The sequence below is a fragment of the Sorex fumeus genome, unplaced genomic scaffold (assembly GCF_029834395.1).
Source record: "Sorex fumeus unplaced genomic scaffold, SorFum_2.1 ptg000082l, whole genome shotgun sequence".
Lineage (NCBI taxonomy): Eukaryota > Metazoa > Chordata > Mammalia > Eulipotyphla > Soricidae > Sorex > Sorex fumeus.
In genome coordinates this window covers 631,802-655,688 of record NW_026606139.1, presented here as the reverse complement: position 1 = coordinate 655,688, position 23,887 = coordinate 631,802, and the positions used below count along the sequence as shown (strand labels likewise).

The window sequence follows — 23,887 nt, the reverse complement described above, 5'->3', positions numbered from 1 at the left end:
AGCATCCATGCAGGGTGCCACCCCGGCATCAGTGACGCCCGGAAATGTGCTCCGACCATCACGCTGGTGCATGGGCTGGGGCTTCCCCGGGCTGGCGTCTCGCTCAAGCCCATGATCTCCTGGGAGAAGGGACTAGCGGGAGGCTATCGGCTGAGCAGTGGACAGAGCCTTAGCCATTGGGGACCCTGTCCAGCTCCTGATGTCCCTGCCAGCGCTCCCTCAGACAAGCCCTGGGTCCACGGTCACCTCCCCTCCCACGTCCCAGTGACTCTGAAGCAGGACGTGTCCCGTCACCAAACAGGCCGGCACCCGGGGGCGGGTCAGGGATCTGCGTCCCTGAGAAGCAGTTGAGTGACAGGCAGCAGTCTGTGCCCCGAGTGAGCCAGCCCGGCAACGCAGCTCCGGAACAGGGTAGGCACTGCCCATGTCCAGCCTGAGCCTGGCCTAGTGGACACACTGGCAGGTGACCCCCTGGCCCCCCTCACTGAGCTGCACTGAGCGCTCAGCACGTGGACCTCGGGGAAAGGAAGCCGTACACCTCCCTTGTACCAATTGCTCTTAAATGCCCATCTGTGCCTGGGCAAAGGGAGGGTGTCACGGGGCTTCCCCCGAGGGGCTGCTCCTTCTGGAAGGCCCCCGGCAGCCCAGGCCAGGAGGCATGAGCACAGGGCGTGGGCCACTCCTGAGAGTCCCGCTGGGGTGGGCAGGGCAGACTGGATGGATGTCGGGCAGGAATGTGTGAAAGGAGAAGACGCGTGGACAGACGGATGGATGGACGGGTGGATGCACGTGCGCGTGCGCACACACACACACACACACACACTGGAGAGAGACTGGGCGGGGATGTGAGGATGTGTGGCTGGATGGAACTGGAGAGTGGTCAGGCAACGATGTGTGGATGGACACGCACACACTTTAGAGATCAGGCAGAGATGTACATGGAGACACACACACACACACACACACACACACAAACACACACGAGAGAGGTCAGGCAGGGATGTGCATGGACCCATGGACACACATACACTGGAAGATTAGGCAGGGATGTACACAGACCCATGAATGGATGGACACACACACACACACACACACACACACACACACACAGAGGAGAGGTCAGACAAGAGTATGTCCATGGACAGACACACAATGGAGGGAGATGAGGCAGGGATGTGTGCTGGGCGGACACACACACACACACACACACAAAGAAGAGCGGTCAGACAAGAGTATGTCCATGGACAGACAGACACACAATGGAGGGAGATGGGGCAGGGATGTGTGCTGGACGGACACACACACACACTCTGGCGGAAGGCTCTAGACTCCTGAGGGCCTCGGGTGGCAGGACCTGTGAGAGATACAAAGACCCCCGAGGGTGGCTGCTCCCTGCGGGCCTGTAGGGAGGAAAGGCGGAGCGTGTCCGCGGTCAGGAGCCTGGGCAGTGGGCGGTGGTGGCTGTGGAAAGAGCTGGAAGGGAGAAGGCGCCGGGCAGGAGCGCACGCCCGCGGGTCCTTACCTCGCACGTACAGGTTGGCGGGGGCCGAGTAGCGCGTGCCCGCGGAGTTGGTGGCCACACACTCGTACTTGCCCTGGTCCGACTCCTCACTGCTCTCGATCTGCAGAGCACCTGTGGGGACAGAGAGGCCTGGGTCAGGCCTGGCCCGGGGGCAGGGGTTCCGGGGCACCCGTGGCTGCTGGGAAGGCCACGTCCCAATACCAGCGGCCCTCCGGGCGGGGACCAGGCTCGCTCCGCCCTGCCGTCCTGCCGGGCCTGTGGGTTCTTCCTGGGGGCTGGCCTCGTGGCCCCTTGCTCCAGTGTCCGCCGTGCCCTGGAGCCTGTTGGCCAGTGGACACATCTCTCGGTCCTCCTAGCCTTCCAGACCCCAGGACAGCGTGGAGCCGGGCCCGCGGGCAGCCTGGTGGCCAGGGAGGGGGTCGTGAGTGTGCAGTGCCCTAATGACGTCCCCCAGACCTCGGCACAGGGCCCGGGGGCAGGGGGACCAGCAGCCCGAGCTCCCAGCACCACCCCTCCATGGTCCTCAGCTGCCACCCCCGCCGCCCCACCCATTCCGGCTCCTCCCCCCCACCCGGCCCTGCTAAAGTGCTTCGACCCACCGCAGGTCCTGCATAATTTAGGAGGCTAATGGAGGCTGCAGCACGGGCCAGCGCCCTGAGGGGCCACTCTGGCCGCAGACGGACAGACAGGAGCCAGGCCGAGGGGCTGGGGGCAGAGCTGAAAAGGACCCTCACGGAGGGTGGGGGAGTCAGGAACTATCCCGGAGAGCTGGGGAGCTCGAGGTAGCAGGGGGTGGGGGTGGGGTGGTTTGAAACTGCTGGACTCGGTGGCCACCCCCACCCCGCCTCCCCCCGGCTGACAGTAAACACTTGGGAGAGACTGCTTTGGAGAGCACCCTGGGTCAGCTGTCTGCGACACTCACAGCCTGAGGCATGGACATCACCCCCTCCTGGGACAGGCCGACACACAAGCACACCCACACAGGACGGCCCACGGACAGCCACTACCCACAGGACACAGCCGGACGGAAACCGCCTCCCACACGACACCCCAGGGACCCTCGCGGCCCTGCCCCCGCAGACGCCCACCTGGCCGCATGGACAAGGGCTGGGCCCAGGGGAGACGCTGCCTGCACCCTCCAGCCCCCGCTGCGGCGGGAGTGCCCTCCACCACCACTCAGGGCTGGAGGGACCGAACCCCGGCGGCGGGAGCCAGAGGCGGGGCCGGGGGGCTTGGGACAAGGGGCTGGCCTGGCCGTGGAAAGTCCAGCAGAGCCTGATGGGGCATCTCAGGTCATGTCATGTTCATGGGACAGACAGACTCTTCTCCAGGAAATGTGGGTCCAGGCTCCTGGCCGGGCAGGGACGACACAGAGGTCAGTCCTCAGAGACTGGGAAGCCAAATGCACCCTGAAATCTGGAACCAACGCCAAGACCCAAGGTCCAGGAGGGGCTGCGCGGCCAAGGCCAAGGTCCGGGAGGGGCCCCTGGAGGGGGAGCCTTGCTCTCGGGGGTAATGAGATCGCCCCCCCGCCCCCCGCCCCGGGAGACAGCTGCTCCTCCCAGCCCTCTCTCCTGCCCTGGGACCACCCAGGCCCCACAGACTCTGGGTGCTGAGCTGGGCCCAGGGACACGGACAGAGGTGGGGAGAACACGGGCATGGAACGTGTCGGAAGCAACTGTTTCACAGGGCGTCTGCCTGGAGCCTGGCACTGCCCGTCCTCATCCTCGCCTCCAGTCCTCAGGTCCCACAGATGGGCCCTGGCCCCAGTCTACAGCAGAGGGAACAGACGCGTGAGAGATGAATTGAGTTTTGGACGGTCACACAGAGGGTGAATCACGTGGGAACCCGGATCTGAGTCCAGAGAGGCTGGTGGGGCTGAAGACGCCCGGGACCTGGTCACGGGGACTCTGTCTCTGCTGCTGTCCCGTGTCCGCCCCCAGGTCCCAGCTGAATGCTGTCCTGGTGTCTGCTGGGTAGAGGGGCTAGGACGGGGCCAGGGTGGCAAGGGGAAGTCGGGCAATTACAGGGGCCCCGAGACGGGCGAGGTCAGACCCCCTTCTCCGGGGGTGGCCAAGAAAGTCGGGGTTGGTGGCCCCGGGGGGCAGCAGACTGGTGGATGGATGAGCCCACAGAGGGAATGGCCGAGAGTGGAGGCGTGTGTGACCCGTGCTTCTGGGGGCAGGAGATGAGAAGGCTGGGGAGGTCGGATGGGGATGGGGAGGTGACGGACGGGACGGGATGGAGGTGACAGCAGTGGCGTGGCGAGATGCACGGACAGCATTCTTACCTCGGATTGGTGAACCACCTGGCGAGGTGATTTGAATGCAAACAAGATCAGAGAGAAGCATTAGTACAAAAGGAAGGAAAGCCACAAAAAAAAAAAAGCCCCATCAAGATCACCTGAAACTCCGAGGCAGGGCCTCGCCGACGGCACAGAAACCCAGAAAGCCCGAGCGAGGAGTGGGGGCCGGGCCAGGAGGAGCAGCTGTGTCCCCGTCGCTGCCGGGAGGAGGGGGCGGCAGGGATCAGGTGAGTCAAGGTGTAGCCGGGACCCTGGCGGCAGCCCCGCCCTGCAGGCCACCCAGATTCCAGAGGTGGGGAGGTTTCCAAACCAACCACCCAACCGACAGGTTAGCAGGACGCGAGGCAGGGCCGCCGGTGTGAGCGGTCTGGACCCCACCCCCGGCCGCCCCACAACCGTCGACCAGCCTGGGTGACTCCCGAGCTGGCCCACAACGCAGAGGAGCAGAGCCCGAGGAGGCCGGCGTCCACCTCTCGTTGGGGAACCAATGGCCAAGGGGCCAGACCCTGGAGCGACAGGGCGGGGAGTGGCTGGGATGGGCTGAGTTTCCTTTCCAGCAGGCGCTCTGAGCTTGTGTCCGGCCTCTGGACCATCTCCACCTCGTGCAGGGGCGAGGGGTGCAGGCAGCTGTTCCCGGGGAGGGGCGGGCGGCAGGAGCACAGCCAGATGTCCCACTCCTCCTGACAATGAGCAAACAGAGGCCGGGAGCGTCCGGGGACATGCCCAAAGGCCAAGGTCGCCCAGCCTGCAAGGGAGGCGGCAGGAAGTGACCAGGTCAGGCCGCCTCGTGGCCTTCCACGGGCCACATGCAGCTCCGGACACACGGGCTGTGGGGGGAGGGGGTGCAGAAGGACCACGGCAAAGGTCGCCATGGCCCCTCTGGGTGTCCACCAGGACAGACCCGTCCTCCCGCGCCCAGAAACAAGCTCACTTTCTCGCTCACTCCCCATGAGCAGCCGTGCGGTGTTCCAGAGACTTCCCCGCGACAGGGAGAACACGACGGCGAGGAGGCTCCAGCTGCCATCCATTAAGCCCCAAATTAAAGAGATTTGTAAAAGTGTAAAGCAACGCCGCTCTTCTCGCCAAGTGTTTTTGTTTTAGAAAGAAAAAAAAATCATCATTTTTCATTTAAAAAATGTTATTTATGTTAGCATAAAATGGGTTTTTAACTTATTTTAGAGTGGATTAATAAATATTTAAAATTACTCTGTCTTCCTGTTGACTCTGGTAAACACTGACAGATTTACCCGGCACACGGACGCTCTCTGGGGGGCCCCGGATGTTGGGGACCAACCAGGGTTCCCGAGGGCAGGAGGCCAGGAGGGCATGGGCACGGTACCCTGGGCCTGACCCAGGAAGGGTGCAGTGAAGGGTCTCGGTCTCGGCAGTGACCTGCCCTCTGGTCTCGGCAGTGCTCACAGGTCCCCGGAGGCTCTGAAGTCTCCAGCAAACTGAAGGTGATGGACCTGGAGGCTGAAGGGAGGCCAGGAGTCCATGTCCCAGGATGTCTCAAGCCAACTGCAGAAAGCGGCAGGCCGATGGCGGGGCCTCGGGGGGACAGGCCCTCCCTGCAGAGTGGGGGCGCGGGGCCCCTTCCGCTCCCATCCGGGCTCTGCTGTCAGCTCAGGTGTCCTGAGTGAGGCTCCAGGAGAGTCGGCGGATCCCTGTGACGCTGGGGGCCGCTGAGCAGTGTGTGCGGGGGACACGGGACACACAGTCTTCATTGGCCATGCCACTTCCTTTCTCGCTCACTGGCCACTACGCCTCCTTTCTCGACTTGGCGTACGCGGGTCTCAAGTCCAAATTCCCCGAGAGGACTCTGCGATAGCTTCATGGGCTGTCACTTTGGCGAGGGATCGATCTCCTGTGACGAAGCCTCCATGGACACAGCTCCCGGGGGCGGGGGACGCCCCACTTTTATCTGCCAGGGCTCGGCCCGCAGACGCTTGAGGAACTTTGCTATAGGCGTGGGAATGATGGGACCGTGGGTCTCCGACTCCAGCCCCGCCCTGCCGCTCCGCAGGGCCCAGCTTCTCTGAGGTGACTCTGGGAGGCCCCCGGACAGGTATCTTCACGTGTGACCCCAGGTCACCAGCTGTCAGAGGGCCAGGCTGGTGATGGGCGGGGAGGACACTGAGCAGCCCAGCGCTCGGGAGGGGAGCCCCAGAAAACAGCCTTGGTGCCCTTCCAACGGGGCCAGGAGAGGGAGGGGTCGCAGTTAGGAGGTGATGGGCCAGGGGTGGGCCCGAGGGAGGAGAAGCGGGTACCACACCCCTGTACACACAGCAGCTGGGGACCCAGGGGCCTGAGCTGTTTGTTGGTGACAGCCTGTGGGCAGCGAAAAAGACCAGCAGCCAAATCTTTCTTGAGTGGACTTTCCTCTGCGGGGACACGCCAAAGGCCAGTCACTTATCAGCCAGGCTCAGAGGTGACCGCCCCGTCTGGGAGGTTGCCGGGCACTTGGAGGGAACCCTGCAAAGAGCTGGAGCCCAGCAGTGACCTTGGTGCAGCTGAGTGAACGGGCAGGCAGTGGGGGGGAGGGGAGTGTCTGAGTGGGGGGCTAGGAGGAGGCTATCACAAACCCCGCTCAAGACAGCTGTGGGTCCATTTCGGCCTCACTGTGGCCCTTGGCTTCTTGCATTTCGAGCCACAGCTGGAGGGGCTCAGGGGCCATTCCTGGTGGGCCCCTGGGAACTGTATGGTGCGGGCTGGGGGATTAAACCCTGGCCTCCCGCACACGAAGCCCACGCCGGCCCTCGCTGCCTCTCCCCAGCCCTCCAGCTCCTGTTAAAAGACGAGCCAGGCGCTTAGAAAAAGCTAAAGGGCCTCCCGGGGGGTCAGGCAGGCAGCAGGTGGCATGACAGGGACCACTGGAGGTCAGGCTGGGGCTGCGAGCGGGACGGCGGAGGGCTCTGGGGCTGGGTGCAGACCACCACGGAGGTGACACCCCTGAGGCGAGAAGGGGCAGAGGAACCTGAGCAGAAAGTCCTGCTGGTGCGGGAGGAGGAATGAGGGCAAGGCCTGCAGGCAGGGAGGGCGGCCCGGCTGGCTGACCCTGGGCAGGAGGGCAGCAGGGGAGGGGGCGGGCGTGCCCCAGGTTTCAGGGCGGGTGCTGGTATCCCTGCTGGGGGCGGCCAGGGGGCAGGGCCAGGCTGCAGGGCCAGGCGCAGAGATGTCTGGAGATAACCAGGAGCGTGGGGGTTGGGGGGGCGGGAAGACGGGGTCTGTCAGAGAGGGGACTCCGGGGGGACCGTGGGGGGTGGCTGCCAGGGTGGGGGTGGGGGCGGGGTGCAGGGCTGCAGCTGCAGCAGGGGAGGAGCGGGAAGCGCCTCCCTGCTGACCCAGGGCCCAGCACCCAGCAAGCAGCCCATCAATACTTGATGAAGGCAGACGCGCTCTTCCCAGAACCGTGGCCGTCCACAGGCAGTGCCTTCCGGGGCGGAGGCCAGGCGTGTGGGTGGGGGTGGGGAGAGCCGGCGGCGGCGGCATTGGCGGGGGACACGCGGAGGAGCCGAACCCCGCCAGCGCTGGGCAGCAATGGGCAGCGGTCACCCACGCCGCCGGACCGTTTCCTGCCTCGATTCTGGCTGTTTTAATTAACTGCGCTGCAGCTGCCTCCATCTTGTTGAGTTTTAATTAAATTAAATGAGCAAACACTTTGTCGGCTGTCTCAGGCGGCCCTGGTGGGGGCTCTGGATCCCGCCCCCGCCGGATGCCTCGGCGCTTCCTCCTCCCCGGGGCCCTGCCGGGGCGTCCAGCTCGGGGGAGACCAGTCTGCAGGGACCTCCTGAGGCGCGGCCTGGAGGGGGGAGGCGGGGGGGGGCTGCCAGAGCTGCCGGGCAGCAGGGGGCATGAGGCCCCCAGCCAGGAGCAGCCCGCCTGGATCAAGGTCTACCGTAAGTGGCGGCGGAGGCAGGAGGCGGCCAAACGGATTCCGAGCCTCGTCCCTGCCTGCTCCATTCCCACAAAAACGGAATCAATTATCTTGGCGGGAGTCTCGCGGGCAGATCGATGAGCGGGGCGACACAGCCCGCCCGGTCACGACGGCATCCTTGCTCCTGGCGCTGCGAGCTGGCTTGGATGAAGCGTCCGGAAGAGACAGGTGGCTCCGGTGGGCAAGGGCCCACGGCGCGTCCCCCGCAGAAGCCTCGGAAGCGCCGCCTTTTGAAGCCAAGCGAGTCAGGCCACGCTGGCCCCTTTCCTTGGCCAGGCTCTGCTGTCTGGGGCAGCAGAGAGGAGCCGCCTCCAGGACACCGGCAAGGAGGAGGGCGGCCCTCCCAGGGCAGGCCGAGCCCAGCACCACGCTGGGCACGAGACTCGCAGGCCCGTCCCCGGGCCCGGCCTGGTAACAGGAAGGCCAGAACCCTCCACCAGCGACTCGCTTCCGGCTGGCAGGTTCTCATCCTGGGTCTGTCCTCCAGGGGGTCGTCTCTGCTGCTCAGGCCTGGAGGCCCAGCCCCACGCCAGCCCCTTTGCCTGAACGTCGGAAGTGGCCGCTGACCCGTGGCCCTCCCCCCGGCTCACCTGAACGCAGCTGCTTGATGCGCCCGTTGCTGGTGGCCGGGTCCACGGGGAGGAAGTCCTTGAACCACGAGATCTCTGGGTCGGGGTTCCCGCCCGCCGCGCACAGCATGGTGGCCGTGCGTGCCTTCTCCACCACCTTCAGCTGAGGCCCCATGTCGATGGACGGGAACCCAGGCGGCAGCTGGTCCTCTGCGGAGAGAAGAGGGTGTTAGGGCCGTCCTGCCCTCCTGCCGCCGTGCACCAACTCACACCGAGCAGAACGGGCGGGAGGGCCACACGTCCAGGCTGCTGGCCCCCTGTCCCGGCCACAGCAGCAGGAGGCCACCAGGCTCAGCCTGGAACCCCTGCTTGTTGGCATTCATGGGGCCGCTCGACCGCGTGGACGACTGTGTGGACGGCTGTGATGCAGCCTGAGACCTGACCCCGCCCTCCAGGTGCCCACCCACCCGCTCCCACCCTGAACCAATCTCAGCTGCAGCCTGGTCTGCGTGTGTGTGCTGCGCGTGTATGGTGTGTGTGTGCGTGTGTGTGGTGTGGGTGTGGTGTGTATGTGAATGTATGTGTGGTGTGAGTGTGGTGTGTGTGTATCTCTGTGTGGTGTGTATGTAGATGTGCTGTGTGTGTGGTGTGTCTATGTGTGTGTGGTGTGGATGTGCATGTGGTATAAGTGTGTGTGGTGTGTGTATACATGTGGTGTGCATGTGTGTGTATGCGTGCGTGGTGGGTCTGTATGTGGTGTGTCTATGTGTATGTATATGTGTGTATGGGTGGTGTGTGCGTGCATGCGTGTATGTGGTGCATGTGTATGCTTACGTGTGTATATATGTATGTTTATGCGTGTATGGTGTATGCGTACGTATGTGTGTATATATACGTGTGTATGGTGTGTGCATAAGTGTACGTGTACGTCTATGTGTGTATGTGTGTGTGGGGGCATGTTAGGGGAGCGTCACCAGTGCTCCTGCCTGCAGACCGTGTGCTCCAGCTCTGGGCCTTGAGCTGGACCCTCCTCTCTCAGTCCTGATGCGGGCACACACCAGGTCGGGGACCATCACAGCCTGTGAGGGCTAAAGAGACGTCAGAGGCCCCACGGGGACCCCAGAGCACAATTCCCCCTCAGCTGCCTCTCCCAGCTGCAGGCCTGAGCTCCTGGGGGGCGGGATCAGAGAGCAGCAGCGCCCCCCACTCCTGCGGCACAGACCCGGTGGGACTCCTGCCCCCGCCCCCAGCCAGCTACTCTGCTCATGCCCCTCCTGAATGGACACTAAGTGGGGCCCCAGTGTGAACTGTGCCCACTGGGTTGGGTTTGGAGCCACATGGGGCTGTGCTCAGGGGTCACTACTGGGAGGGCTCAAACCCAGGCTAGCTGCCAGCACGGGCCAGCGCTTTCCCTCTCTGGACCCACGGGCGCCCCCTGAGAGCTGTGATTCTCAGGAATAGACCCACTGGCGCCTCAGGTGCGGGAGTGACAGGGACCCCTAGCGACCGGGACACCCAGAGGCCACCGGGCACACAGCAGCCCAACTGAGTGAGACGACTGTCCTTGGCCGATCTGGCAGGGCAGCGGGGGCCACCGTGGGGGGGCCCAGGAGGTCACCCTAGCCCACCTGCAGGCCCAGCACCAGTCGGGACCATGCAAGGCCAAGCGGCACCCCTGGAGGGGAAGGAAGCAGAGGCAGGTACCGTGGCTCCCCCGAGGACCGGGCTGGGGGGCCGACGGCAGGAAGCGGGGGAGCAACACAAGGCAGAGACGAGACATTCTCCATCTGCCGCCGGACCCCAGGGGAGGCTCTGCCCAGGCTGCAGCTGCCACGGGGTACCCCAGAGCGGCTGTGGGGGCCCCCTGGGGAGGGGGTCTCGGACTGGAGAGCAGCCCTGCTCCCAGCACGCCCTCGTCTCACCGCCCCGGCTCTCCCTGTGGCTGGCAGCTGCCCCCCGCCGGGAACTCAGCATCTCCTCGGCTGTAAATACGGTCCCACAGCGCCCTGACTTTCTGAATGTTCCACAGCAGCGAGGGGGGAGACGGGAGCGGTGCCCACAGGAAGACCTGGTCTCCCGGGGGCTGGCCCGGCCCTCGGGAGCTCCCAGACGGCAGTGCTCCTTGCTCGGCCCTGCAGCATCCGGGCGGGAGGGAAGCCCAGGAGTCCTCGGCCCCTGCCCTGGCCACCCGGTTCTGACGGAGGAGGAGGAGGAGGAGGAGGAGGAGGAGGAGAAGGAGGAGGAGCCAGCGGCTGCAGTCCCGGGTCCCGGTCCCAGGAATCTACTCTGAATTCCTCACACGAGGAAGGTCTTTGGGACGGATGCCAAATTAAGGACAATTAATTTTCCTCCCTCAATTATCACACCCTCCACGGCTCCGTCCTTGGCTCGGATCACCCTGCGGGTACCGCTGCCAGAGCCAGGCTGGCACATGTGAAGAGCAGGACTCGAGGCAGGAGCGGGCGGGCGAGGCTCCTAGGGGCACTGCAGTCCCTGGCTTGCTCCCTCCTCTCCCCGGGACGGTGGACACAGGTCCAGGGAGCCGGGGACAGGTCCAGTGGCCAACGGGGGGCCACCCGGAGAGCATGCAGCCTCCTGCCCACCCGCTGGTCTGGTTCTGGTTTCTCCTTCCTGGGCCCACAAACCCCACCTTGGTCCCCGGGGCTGATGTCACCCAGACACAGCGGCGAGGGAAACAGGCCTGCCGGGGATCAAAGGGCACGTTTATGGCGCCTTTATGAGCTGGCAGGTACCCTGAGAAGTGCTTCACACGATGACTTCATCTTTCCCCCAGCCCAGGAAAGCACAGGAGGGCTTAGAGGGGTGGCAAAACCCGCCCAAGGTCACGCAGGTACACACAAGCACACGCCAGAAGCGGCCAGGAGGGGGCCAGGTGGGGGGGGGGCGCGCACCTGCAGGCCTGGCGCCCTGCGCGGGAGGCGAGGCGTGGCCCCCAGGTGCAGCCCACCAAGGTCGGCCCGGCCGCCCTGCCCCCACCGCTCCTCTGCAGACCCCTGCGCGGTCGGCCCGCTGGCTGCCGCGCTCTCACACTGGCACGCGGGCACGCACCCGGCGGGAGGACGCCCCTCCCCCCGCAGGCCACCAGGTAACCATGGCGACGGCTGCCTCGCGCGGGGCGCATCCATGCAGGTCTGGGTGCACATCTGCCGTCCAGCGCTGCAGCCCTCCGGCCGTGCCGCGCACGCGGGCCCCCAACTCCGGGGAAAGCCTCCTTCGTGGGCTGCCTTTTCACGCAGCCCACGGAGGACGTGCCCCGCACAGGGCTGGGGGCTCTCCAGGCACCTGGAGCACGTACTGCACGTTGGTGCCCGCACTGGGGGCTGGGCGTGACTGACCCGAGTCCTGCGGAACGAACTGCAGTGGACTTTAGAGCGTCTTCTGGGGAGGTGGAGAGGTGTGGTGGGAGGAGGGGGGGATGGGGGTTGGGGGGCACTACGGGATGCAGAGGGGACAGCTTGGCCGAGGTCAAGAGAAGCACCATGAGTTCACAGGCCACGGTGGGTGGCTACCTTGGGCCACGGAAGTGCAGGAAGCGGCAGGAGGGGTGGGGTGGGGGGCATTCTCTCCGGGAAGATGGGGCTGAGCACAGACCCTGGGAGAGTGGGGGGTGGGGTGGGGTGGGGTCAGCAGCCTGGAGATGAAGCATTCCGCCCGGGAGTAGGCCCAGGCCCAGATAAATGAAGCGAGGGTGGGAGGGTGGGGGTAGCCAGGCCCACTCAGGCTTTCTGCGGTGATGGGGGAGGGGCCGGGGGCAGGGGACCCCTACCGAGCACACACAGGTCTCATTGTTCAGCTCCACAGTCCGGTCGAGGGAGGGGCCCTGCCCAGGGGAGCAGCAGATGGAGCTGCCTGGCGGGCGCGCACCGCCTGGCGGCCTGACCTTCTCACCCGTGTTTACCCAGCCTCCCGCACGGACGCACACACGGGCCTGCGGGAGCCTGACCCTTCCCCCGACGTGAGTGTGGACCCCCCCCCCCCCCCCCGACGCCAGGGCACAGGGAGGCAGAGCAGGAGACAGGTGCGTGCGTGCGTGTGCGCACGTGTGTGTGTGTGTGTGGGGGGGGGCACCTGCAGTGCCAGGCACCTGTGGCTTCAGACGGAGCCGGGCAGCCAGCGGGCGTTGGCGGAAGCGCACATGTACCAACACGCAGTCATGGGACGCACCCTGGGAGGTGCGGGCAGGGCAGGGCGGGAAATGCCAAGGCAGAGACACACGGGGGGGGGGGGGGGCTTGCGGGTTTCGGGGCTGCCCTAGACCTCCCGGGGGCTGAAGCCACTGCACGGCCCTGTCCTGGCTGCCCCCTCCCACTCTGTCCCCCACCCGTGGGGTAGGCACCGAGCTTCCGGGGCCTGGGCAAGCTCCAGAGAGCCCCGCCCTGCCCTGGGCTTCCTGGCATAAGCGGGGCCTGGGGAGCTCGGCCGGCTCCCTTCGCAGCTTTCAGTCTCCATTTTCAGCTTTTTTTCCCCTTTATTTTTTTTCTGGGAGAAAACTCCCACCTCTTCCAGCACTCAGATTTCATCAAACTTGGCATCTTAAAAGCCTGTTTTGTTTTTGAATCTGAGCTGTTTGGGGCCTGTCGGCAGGGAGAGCTCAGCCTCCCCCTCCCGGTCTGGGGCTTCCCTGGCGTCTCACACAGCCCTGCTCAACCTGGTGGGGAGACACCCTCCCCCTGCCCCGCCCCCCACTCTCAGAGCTGTTTTCTGGGCACACCTCCACCCAGGTTCCTGGCTTCTAGGCCCTCGCCAGCACTGGCTGCTCCTCTGGGGGTTTCCCCACCTCGTCTGAGCCACTGCCCTGTCCCTCCCCCCACCCCAGGTTCAGGGCCAGTCCCTCCTGCTCTCAGCAGCCTCCCTGGCCTCCTGCTGGCCAGCTCTCCAAGGTCAACTCCGTCCAGCCCGGTCAGTCCAGAGCTCTTCTTGCCTGCCCTCTCCCTCCTCCACAGACTGGGGGCTTGACTCCCACGCACAGGCCCGTCTTGTTCCCTGCGAACTCCCCCACCACCGCCAAGACTCAGGGAGCCCCCACTATCCCCCTTCCTGCCGTGGGCCATTTTGTGGCCTTCAGTGTTCCACCCGTCCAGCTCCAGGGCCTGCCTCCTCGTCCCTGCCCGGGGCCTCCTGCCTGGGCCTGGTGGAACTGCCCACTGAGCTAAGCAGTGGGTCCCTCCAGCCCGGCTCTCTGTACTGACTCTTAGGAAAGAGCGGGGCCACTCAGGCTCCGGGTACCAGGGAGCCAGGTGCTCCCACCACCCAGCGGACCAGCTGGGTGCCTCAGTCCCTCCTGACCCAGTCTCCCTTCCCCTCCTGCCTACCTACACCAACCAGGCTGCCCCAGTGTCTTACGGGACTCCCTGCACCCCACTCGGCAGGCCCGGGGACCTTCTAAAACAGAAACTTGATCATGTCATTCTCCTGATAAAAATCCTCTCTCCCATGGCAACCGGAGGGAGGGAGGGGGCAGCTCACCAAGGATGGAGAATGTGCACATCCAGGGGCACCGAGATCTCCAGCTGGGCGGCTAGGGAGGAAACAAGGGGGTGATACACCCAGCAGGACCAAGGAAGTGGGGGAGCCAGGCGAGCTGGAAGCCGCCTACCTCAGGAGACGCCACTCGGGGGTGGCCTGGGCTCAGAGCAGATCCAGAAAAATCGGGGGGTGCCAGGTCCCAAGAAGCCCCGAGTCTGACCTTCCAAGACGGCTTGGCAGCACCAACTCCCGGCCTCTCCCTCCCCTGTGCCTGGGGCCCCCAACACTCTGGACTGTCAGACTGTCTGCTACCTTCTGCGGTCTGGGCGGGAGGGATGAGGGGGCAGAGGCAGAGGGCGCTGACCCAGACAGGCGCGAAGGAAGGGCGGGGAGGACGGCCCGGGGAGCGGCTGGCCACCCCACACTCGGAACTCACGCTTGGCCTGCGGCAGCCCTTCACCCAAGGGCCCCCCGTTCCCCGACACATGCTCCCTTCCCACACTGCTCCACACCCAGCCAGACGAAGACCAGGGTCTGTGCCTCCCCCACGTGTCCTGAGCTCGCTCCCGGGGGGTGGTGTGGGGTGGAGCGCTGCTGGGCATCCCTCAGTCCTGGGTCGGAGCCGCCGCAGCACTGACAGCTCCCTCTACCCCAGTACCAGACATGCCAGACACGGTCACGGGCCCCGCACCGAGGCAGGCAAGCCCGGGGTTCCGGGGCAGGTGTGGCAGGGCGCCGTGGCCCCCGGTCCGCCAGTCAGTCAACGCCTACTTGACCGATTTGGGCAGGATCCCCAGCTGGACGGGCTCAAAGGAAGTGCTGTGGTGACTCAGGCAGGCCTCAGCAACCCGCATTCTCATCCCCCACCTGAACGGGGAGCCCTGGCACATCATCCCGCACCCCACGGTGCGAGACGGACCCACACACGCGGCTCGGGCTGCGGGCGGCACAGCCCTGATGTGCACAGCCCACGGGAGCAAGGCCAGGCTGCAACCCCCGCCCCCCGCACACACACCCGATGTACACACATCCCAGATGTATGCGCCCCTGATGCATACACCCCTCCTGCACACACCCCAGGTGAACACACCCATGATGCACACACACATCCCTCCTGCATGCACACCCCTGACGTACACGCCCCTCCTGCACACACCCCAGATGCATGCACTCTTGATGTACACACCTTCGGCACTCACACCCTGCTGTACACACTCCTCCTGCACACCCGCCATATGCACGCACCCTTCCTGCACGCATCCTTGATGTACACACCCTTCCTGCACACACCACTGATGTGCACAACCCTCCTGCACACACACCCTGGTGTACACAGCCTTCCTGCACACACCCCAGGTGCACACACCCTTGATGCACACACACATCCCTCCTGCACGCACACCCCTGACGTACACGCCCCTCCTGCACACACCCCAGATGCATGCACTCTTGATGTACACACCTTCGGCACACACAGCCTGCTGTACACACTCCTCCTGCACACCCGCCATATGCACACACCCTTGATGTACACAACTCTCCTGCACGCACAATGCTGATGTACACACCCCTCCTGCACACCCCCAGATACATGCCCCCTTGATGTGCACATCCCTCCTGCACGCACACCCTGGTGTACACAACCCTCCTGCACACACCCCTGACGTACACATCCCTCCGGCATGCACATCTCTGGGGTACACACCCCATGCACTACACACACACACTCTGCCTGCTGCACACGTGCTGCCGCGCGCGCCCGCACACCTGCTGCACACAGCGCACCTGCCCTGCCGACCGCAGGCACGCACCCCCGTGAAGCAGCAGCCCACCCCCACTGGCTGACGCGCACACACGGAGCCTGCCGCGGCTCCGTCCACAGGGCCACGGTGTGACACGCTGGACGCACAGTCCCACACCTCCCACGCGTGCTGGCAGCAGGAGACCTGCGCCGTCCACGACCGCAAGTCCGAGGCTGGCCCTGCACTCGGTGCCCTCAAGGCCAGGCCCCGGTCAAAGTCAGAGTCGGGAACTCCTCACCCCGCCCCCCCCCACCATCTATCTTCCTCCTGGTTTCTTCCGGAACCCGGCCAGGTCTCGGGCCCTGCCCACCTCTGCGAGGGACCTGCCTACCCACCCTGAATTCAGCCCCCGGCCCAGGACAGCGCGTGTGCCCGCCAGCCCAAGCTCCCAGCCACTCAGCGCGCCCACCCTCTGGAGGGATGCGCTGCCGCCGCCACCGCCGCCGCCGCCGGCCTCCCCTCCCCCCTCCCCGGGAAAATGTCAGATTCCCTGTCTCAGTGGCGGCAGGGCGGGTTGGAGGGGGAGTGATTCAGCCGCCGCCTCGAGAGCGCAGAGCGAGAAGAGCTTTTCCTGCCATTACCCGGGGAGGGAGAGGCTGGCGCGCTAATGGCTTCAATTACCACTCAGACAGGAACGCTGGGCGGCGGGCTCGCAGCCCAGGACCGCTCGCCCCAGCCAGCCTGCACCCCGCCTGGGGCTGAGCGGGAGGCAGATGGCCAAGCATCGCGGCCACCCTGCGGGCAGCCCCACTGGGGAGCTGGGGGCAAAGGCCACGTAGGGGGAGCTGCTGTGGGGGCCCTCACAAAGGAGGAAGCCCTGGAAGGCACCGGATGGACTCGGGGACCCCAGGAGCCCGGGATGCAGGGAGCACGGTGTGCGCAGGGGAGGTGGGGTGGTGAGGGTACACGTGTGTGTCGGGACCCAGGTCTCAACTCTCACGCTCAGTCCCCCAACCAGCACCAGCTTCATCCTCTTCGTCCTCCCTCGGTCCCGCTCTCAAGCACCCTCGGTGGCTTCCCAAGCTCCAGTGAAGCATCTTCCCACGGGAGCACGAACAGCCCCGCCGGGACCCTGGAGCCCTCCCACTCTGTGCGTCCTGGCCGGCGGGCAGGTGCGGGCCAAGGTTACCCAGCCCCACAGTGCAGTCAGCATTTCTTCCTCCTGGGCTGCCTCCCTGGAGTGGGAATGGGAGGGGCTGGCAGGGGGAGGGCGGCCGACTCCCAACACTCCCAACTCAACACAAACAAGCCCCGCCCCTGTGGACAGCACCCACACGGGAGAAGGAGGTGTGTGTGTGCGCGCGTGTGTGTGCGTGCATGTGGGGGCGTGGGGGAGTGGACCCCTGCTGATCAGAATCCCCCTTCCCCCAGCCCCTTGAAAGCCCCTCAGATCCCCTCAGCGCTCCTTGAGAAAAAGCTGTAGGACAGAGGTGGTGGGCTGGGGAGAGAGGCAGAGACGTGGCGGGGGGAGAGTGTGGCAGCGCCCCAGTCCAGCCTCATCTTCCCACCTCCCCAAGGCCAGGGTAAGAGCCAAGGTCGGGCTGGGGCAGAGGCCAATAGGAGTGAGGGTACCCCTGGCCCTGGGAGGGGAAACTGAGGTCAGGGGGCCCACGGGTGCTCAGCACGTGGAGGCTCAGCTCCCTGGGGGAAGAGTCCCTGGGGGGAGTGGACAGTGGGGGCTGTACCACCCAGACAGTGCCAGCCAGGAGAGGGCCCAGCTGCCCGCTCACACATCTGACCTTCTGCCCGACAGCTGAGGCCTTCACACTGGGCACACTCACAGAGCTCGAATGCCCCCCTGCGTAATCCTCCGAACCAGCCGGGGCGGCAAGCCAGCCAGCCCTGTTACAGACAGAGCAAATGAGGCACGGAGACAGAGCTGCACAAGGTCAAAGGGTGTGAGTTTCTGCTGTGTTGCCCCTGCCCCTACCCGCCTCTGGTGGGGGGGAGGCGTCCCCACCGCAGGCAAAGGAGACCCGGGTGTGAACATAAAGTCATGTGTAAAAGTGCCCAATGTGACAAGCCGCCTAACTGTTCCTGTAATCAAAGCAACGCAAATTAAATTGAGATGCCATTTTTTTGCCTATTAACTTGGCAAAGATTTTTTTTTTTTTTAAATGAAAATTCCCACTCTGCTGGTGAGGATGTGCAGAAAAGAGGCCCTCGGACGCCAGGCTTGGCAGGAGTGAAAACAGACACAATTTTCTAGGAATGCTGAGAGGCACCGAGAGGCACATGCCCTCTGCCCCGGTTGCCCCAGCCCCAGGAGCTGGGAGAGTCAGGAGCGTGAATGCCCTCGCCCAGGGACACCGCTCGGGTGACATGTGCCCACAGCCATCAGCAAGGGCGTTGCAGGAGCATGAGAGAGTTCGGCGGGCACAGCACTTGCCTTGCTGTGCAGCTGACCGGGTTTGAATCCCCAGCACCGCACATGATCTCCTAGGCACTGCCAGCGGTCACTCCTGAATACAGAGCCAGGACCTGCCTCTAAGTACCACAGGTGCGGGCCAACCAACCTCCCCTGCTCCCCTGCCTGCCCCCGGCAAAAAGTAAAAAAGACGCGAATGAAGAATAACAGAGGAAGATCTTTATATGTTGTTTTTTCACTTTTTTTTTTGGGGGGGGGGTGTTGTTTGGGCCACACCCAGCAGTGCTCAGGGCTTACTCTTGGCTCAGCACTCAGGGATCACTCACTCCTGGCAGTCTCAGGAGACTTTTTATGGTGCCAGGGATCGAACTGGGGTTGGCCACGTGCAAGGCAAATGCCTTAGCCACTGAACGATCACTCTGGGTCCCCTTTAGATGTTTAAGAAAGAAAACGAAAACCACTGGGCAAAATGGGATCCGATACAGGGAGAATAAAAGGAGCGAGAGAGCTCAACGGGCTCGTGCTCCGGGACTGGGCTTCCTTTCCTGGCGCTCATCTGCTCCCCGCCCAACACCAGGCCGGGAGCAGCCCCCGGGCACCGCTGTGTCTGACCCCAAAACTATTAAAAGAAGAAAAGAGGGTATAAGGCAATAATGTGGACACAGCAGTAAGATGACAGGGAGTTCTTTTTGTTTTGGGGGGCCACTCTGGGCGATGCTCAGAGGTCACTCCTGGCAGTGCTCGGGGATCACATGGGATGCTGGGGATCCAACCGGGGTCAGCCAAGTGAAAGGCAGACCTGCAGGACTATCACTCTGGCCCTCAAGCAGTGTTTTCCTACGTGCTACTTTATACTTAACCAAATTTCTAACAGTGAGCAGCTATTGTTATTACAACTCAAACCAGAGCAGTAATCAATGCTCTGTGTGTGTGTGTGTGTGTGTGTGTGTGTGTGTGTGAGATTGGGGGGTAAAATTCAGGGTCTCTCTCATGCAAGGCAAGTGCTCTCCTACTGAGCCGTATCCCTGGGCCCAACACTGTGTTTTAAAATAAACGAAAAACCTCAAGCCCAGGATTTACTTATTAGATTTTGGGGGCACACCCAGTGGTGCTCAGGGGCTACTTCTGGCTCAGTGCTGGGGTGCCTGGGGACCAAATCCGGGACTCCTAAACCAAAATGCATGCAGGGAGCTTTCTACCCTGGCCCCAGGGTTTTAAAACTTTGACTCTCGTAGCGGGGAGAGCTGAAGCCAGGTCTACAAGGGTAAGGTGTGTACTCGACCACCGAGCGCCACCCCTGGCCCCGGCAATGCTCTCCTTTGAAAAGCACAGACTCCTCCCAGGATGGGAGAAGCATGCTGAAAGTAGGCTACAGACCAAACATTATTGTCACCCATTGCCTCATTTGCCCACCACAACACCGAATAAGAGAGAACAAAAGGGAATGCCCTGCCACAGAGGCAGGGTGGGATGGGAGGGTGGGTGGGTGGGAGGGATGCTGAGATCCGTGGTGGTGGGAAGTGGGTACTGGTGGAGGGATGGGTGTTTGATCATTGTATAACTGAAACCCAAGCACAAAAATTTGTAAGTCTACAACTGTACCTCATATGTCTCACTAATTAAAAAACAAACAAACAAAACACAGACTCATTCACACGGAGACACCATCCAGGCTTGGGGGGTGGGGGTGTGTCTTGTCACTCCCCATCCGTGGCTTCAGCCTCCCCTGGAAATCTTCTCAGCCTGGTCCTGCCTGTGTTCTATCCTCCAACTGAGGCTGAATTGCTTTTCCCCTCTTTTCTCTCTGCCCTTCAATGGCCCCCCGGTCCCCCAAAGCAAAGAGGCTGCCTGTCGGGTTCCCTGAAGACACTCTTCTTCCCTGCCTCTGCCACTGGCACCAGCCCGTGCTATTCCTTTGACCTCTGCCCCACCCTGGCAGCCATGAGCCCTTGTCTCTCTGGACCAAGTGACCGGCTCAGATGCCCCCCGCCCCGACCCCCACCAGGACCTTGCCACAGTCCGAGAGAACATCTGAGTAGACAGACCAGCCACTCAGGGAGCCCCAGGACACGGCTCAGAGGTAGAGCATGTGACCCAAGCTCCATCTCTCGAATCAGGGCGGAGTGAGTCCCAGGAACCATCCAGGAGACAAGACCCTAAAATCCACATGCAGAGTGGCCAGAGGGAAGGAACCGCGGAGAGAGCGGCTTGTGCTGCACACAGCGGATCCAGGCTCCGTCCTTGGATCCCCATATATCCCCTGAGCCTTGTCAGGAGTGACCCCTGAGTGCAGAGCCGGGAGGAAGTCCTGCACACAGCAGGAGTGGCCTAAACACGAAACGTGAAGTCGACACACAGGGCTCAGCCTAGACACACGGTGGGAAACCAGATCCACAGTCACCAGGGACCCAGAACCACAGCCCCACACACCGCCTGGGACCCCAGACGCACCAGCACGGGCCTGTGCTCAGCAGAAGGAAGCAGAGACAGCCCCAGGCAGCCGGCCCCGGGGAGTGTCACGCCAACAGGCCCCAGCCAACCACCGCCCCTTTACCGTGGACCTTCGCGGACCCCACGACAGCCATGCCCTCCGCAGCCGACTCCCCGCCACGAACCTTCGAGCACGGACAGCTTGGCGCTGGTGTTGATCTCGCCCAGGCTGTTGGTGGCCGTGCACTCGTAGATGGCCTCATCCCGCTGGACCCGCAGTGGCTGGATCCGCAGCACGGACCCGGCCCCGTCGTCGAACTCGATGACCTGCCGGAGGACAGACACCCGGTTGGTCGGTCAGTGGCCCCCACGGGACCCTGCAGCGGAGGCACCGTGGAGGGCTGCAGGCCGGGCCTGCCCTGGCACCCACCTCGAAGCGCTGGGAGCTGACTTTCTTCCCCTTCTTCATCCACGTGATGCGAGGCTTGGGCTCCCCCGTGGCCTGGCACACGAAGGAGGCCACCCCTCCCGACAGCCCGGTCTGGTCCTCAGGAACCTTAATGAAGACAGGTTTGCCTGGGGAGGGGGGGGAGACAGCAAGTCAGCATTCGTGACACTGCAGAGCGATACTTCCGGGGGGGGGGGGCTGTCACAGGGAGTAGGGGGGTCTAGAAAGATCTAGAAGACGACGATCACAGTGGCCTCACATGGACTGTGCGCAGCACCTTTCAAAGCCCTGTGGGCAGAGGAGGCAGAGAGACAGAGACTGAGGGGCAGAGGCCCCGCCAGGGAGCGTCGCACAGCCGGGCCTGGAAGCACCCGGCCTGAGGCTGGATTCAGCTGTGCTCAAGCCACCAGCCTGTCTGTCTCATGCCCCGCTGGCCCGAGCTCCAGGACAAAGGCAGGTGGGGAGCGGCTGGAACACCCTGGCATCCTCCCCGTGGCCCCTGCCCACTGCTCTGCAGCTCTGGGATGCTAGCCCAAGGCGCAGGCCAGGAACCATGATCCGGTCCCTCCCCGTGGCCCCGCATACCAGCATCCCGAGACATTCCACCTCCTAAGTGGCTCTGGACGCCTTCCCAGGTGAAGACTTTCCCGTCAGCCTGCCCCGCCCGCCTCCTGCCGGCCTCTGTGGCTCCCCCAGGGGTCCGCAGGGAGCGTCGGGGAGGGCATGAGGGTGCACCGCTGCAGATCTGCACACCGCAAGCACCCGGCCCTAGGACTCCTGAGGCCCAGGGGTGCAAGCGCAGAGCACCCTGCACGGAGGCACGGCAACTCCCGACCCAGGATCCTGCCCATCGGGCGGACGCCCACCTCCAGCAGGCCAGCCCCGGGACCGGTGACCTCTAGATGCAGCCCGATGCCTGGCACCTGGGATGTATGTGCGGGAGGACGCACTGTGCCTCCCCCCCACCCCCCACCCCGTCTCATGTCTCATCCAGGGCCTCATGGCTGAGGTCCCACTTCCGAGAGCTGGACTCCTGGCTCAGGCTGTGCAGCTCCCAGGGGCACCAGTCTGCCGGGCATGGGGGGTCGGGGCAGAGCAGGGAGCTGGAAGATGGGCCTTGGGGGAAGATGAGGAGGCGATGGTGGGTGGCGGCCGGTGCTGGCGGGAAGGAGGGCTGGTCTCCACTGCAACTCCTTCTGGGAGGTGCATGTACGAGGCCCCGCAGGCAGCCGGGGAGGCTATGGGAGCAGGGACAACAGAGGAGACAGGCGCAGGGCAGGGCTCAGGGTCCCCCATTCTGCTGAGAGGAAGCAAGTCTCCGCCCCCTCTGGGCCTGTTTCCTCGGCTGTGAAGCGGAGCCGGAGGTGGGCACTGCGTGGTGATGTGGTACAGGAGACAGGGCGGGCTGCACCCTCCTTGGGGCTCAGGACCAGAAAGGAGAGCTGGGGATGGTGGCCCCAGGGGAGGGTTCAGAAGGTGGGTTAAGGCCAAGGAAGAAGGCAGCTAAAAGCTGGGCCGGAGCAAGTACAGTGGGCAGAGCGCTGGCCTCGTACGCTGCCAATCTGGGTCCATCCGTGGCACCTCATGGGCCCCGCCAGGAATGACTCCTAAGCACAGAGCCAGGAATAAGCCCTGAGCGCTGCCAGGTGTGGCCCAAAATTTAAAAAAAAAAAAAAAAGAGTTGCCCAGGTACGTGGGTATCAGGGAGGCAGCGGACCCCCAAAGGCCCCACTCTCTCTGAGGGCAGAAAGCTAAGGGCAGCTGGTGGGATGCACACGGGCAGGACCGAGGGCGGAAGGGGGACCGCACAAAAGGGCATCCACGTTCTCGTGGTCTGCACTGGGCGCAGGGCCGGCGCTGCCCGCCGCTCCCCTCCTCCCTGGGACCAGCACCTCTTCTCTCGGACCCACCACAAGGAAGGGCCTACGCCCCCGCCCCCCACGGAGCAAGGCCCTGGGTGTCAGCTTCCCCATCTCCTCCTCTGCACGCCCACCTCATCCCCTCATCCCCTCCAGCCTCTCTGGTCGCGGCCTCCCCCCAACAGTGGCTGGGGAGCACCACCACCGTCTCCGATGCAGCTCGCCACAGGCGGAGCCCCCAAACAAGGGAAAACCACCACCAAAAGCTGCCCCACGGTGGCCCAGCAGCTCTTACACAAGTTTTTTTTTTGGGGGGGTGGGGGAGTGGGGGCATGGTGGTCCGACACCCAGCGGTGCTCACGGCTCACTCCTGGTGAAGCTCGAGGGACCGTTTGGGGTACTGGGGATTTGGGGTACTGGGGATCAGAGCCGGGTCGGCCGCGCGCAAGGTAAGTTGGCCGCGCGCAAGGTAAGTGCCTGCCAGCCCCAGCCCTCCCCTCTCCAGCCCCTGACCCACCCACTCCAGTTCATATTTCTGACCTCGCTTCCAACGTTATTTCCTTCAAAACACCTTTCTTGGCCCCTGCCGCTGTCCCGCCCCCATGAGCTCAGTTCCTGGTGCCTGGCGGCTCTGGGTTTGTTTTGTCTGTGTGGGGGTGACTCTCCCCCACTGTGGAGGAGTGTCTGAATCACAGCAGCTTCCCCATCGGGGCCCTGAGCAGGGCAGGGCAGGGCAGGGCAGGGCAGGGCAGGGCAGTCCGCCACCCCTACCCCCACCCCCACCCCCACCCCGGACGGTGAACCTAGGCAGGGCGGGCGGGTGGAGGGACCCCGACCCCGGCACACCGGGTGCAGAGGCAGAGAGGGAGGACCTGTGAGAAGGGCGCCTCTGGGGCCCCTCGCGCTGGGGGAGCCCCACAAGTAAGCCTCCTGCAGCGCCTGCCTCAACCGCGTCCCACCACCCACAGCAGAAACCAGAGCCCGCAACCTGCCCAACTGGAATGGCAGGGCGAGGCCGGGGCGGGGCGACGGGGCGGGGCCACCCCAAACAAAGACGGCACCAGGGAGTGGGGGAGGGCCAGGTCTGGGTCACCTGAGAGCACCTGGAAGGGAAAGGCTGTGTGCGCGAGTGGGTGCTCACTTGGCTCTGTGTGTGTGTGTGT

General features: G+C 64.2%; 1 protein-coding gene across 14 annotated transcripts in view; it reads right to left on the bottom strand.

Annotated features, from left to right (window-relative positions):
* The window catches only part of PTPRF (protein tyrosine phosphatase receptor type F), a 74,140-nt gene that overhangs the window by 33,992 nt on the left and 16,261 nt on the right, over window positions 1-23,887 (bottom strand). For 7 of the 14 annotated variants that reach the window (XM_056130851.1, XM_056130850.1, XM_056130855.1 and 4 more), the window contains 5 exons: window positions 20,848-20,993; window positions 20,603-20,744; window positions 8,352-8,540; window positions 3,813-3,830; window positions 1,523-1,633 (listed from right to left, as the gene is read on the bottom strand). In XM_056130851.1, coding sequence (XP_055986826.1) covers window positions 1,523-1,633; window positions 3,813-3,830; window positions 8,352-8,540; window positions 20,603-20,744; window positions 20,848-20,993 — 606 coding nt within the window. The remainder of the gene's footprint in view (window positions 1-1,522; window positions 1,634-3,812; window positions 3,831-8,351; window positions 8,541-20,602; window positions 20,745-20,847; window positions 20,994-23,887) is intronic. The other 7 variants (XM_056130856.1, XM_056130857.1, XM_056130852.1 and 4 more) reach the window with 1 other exon arrangement.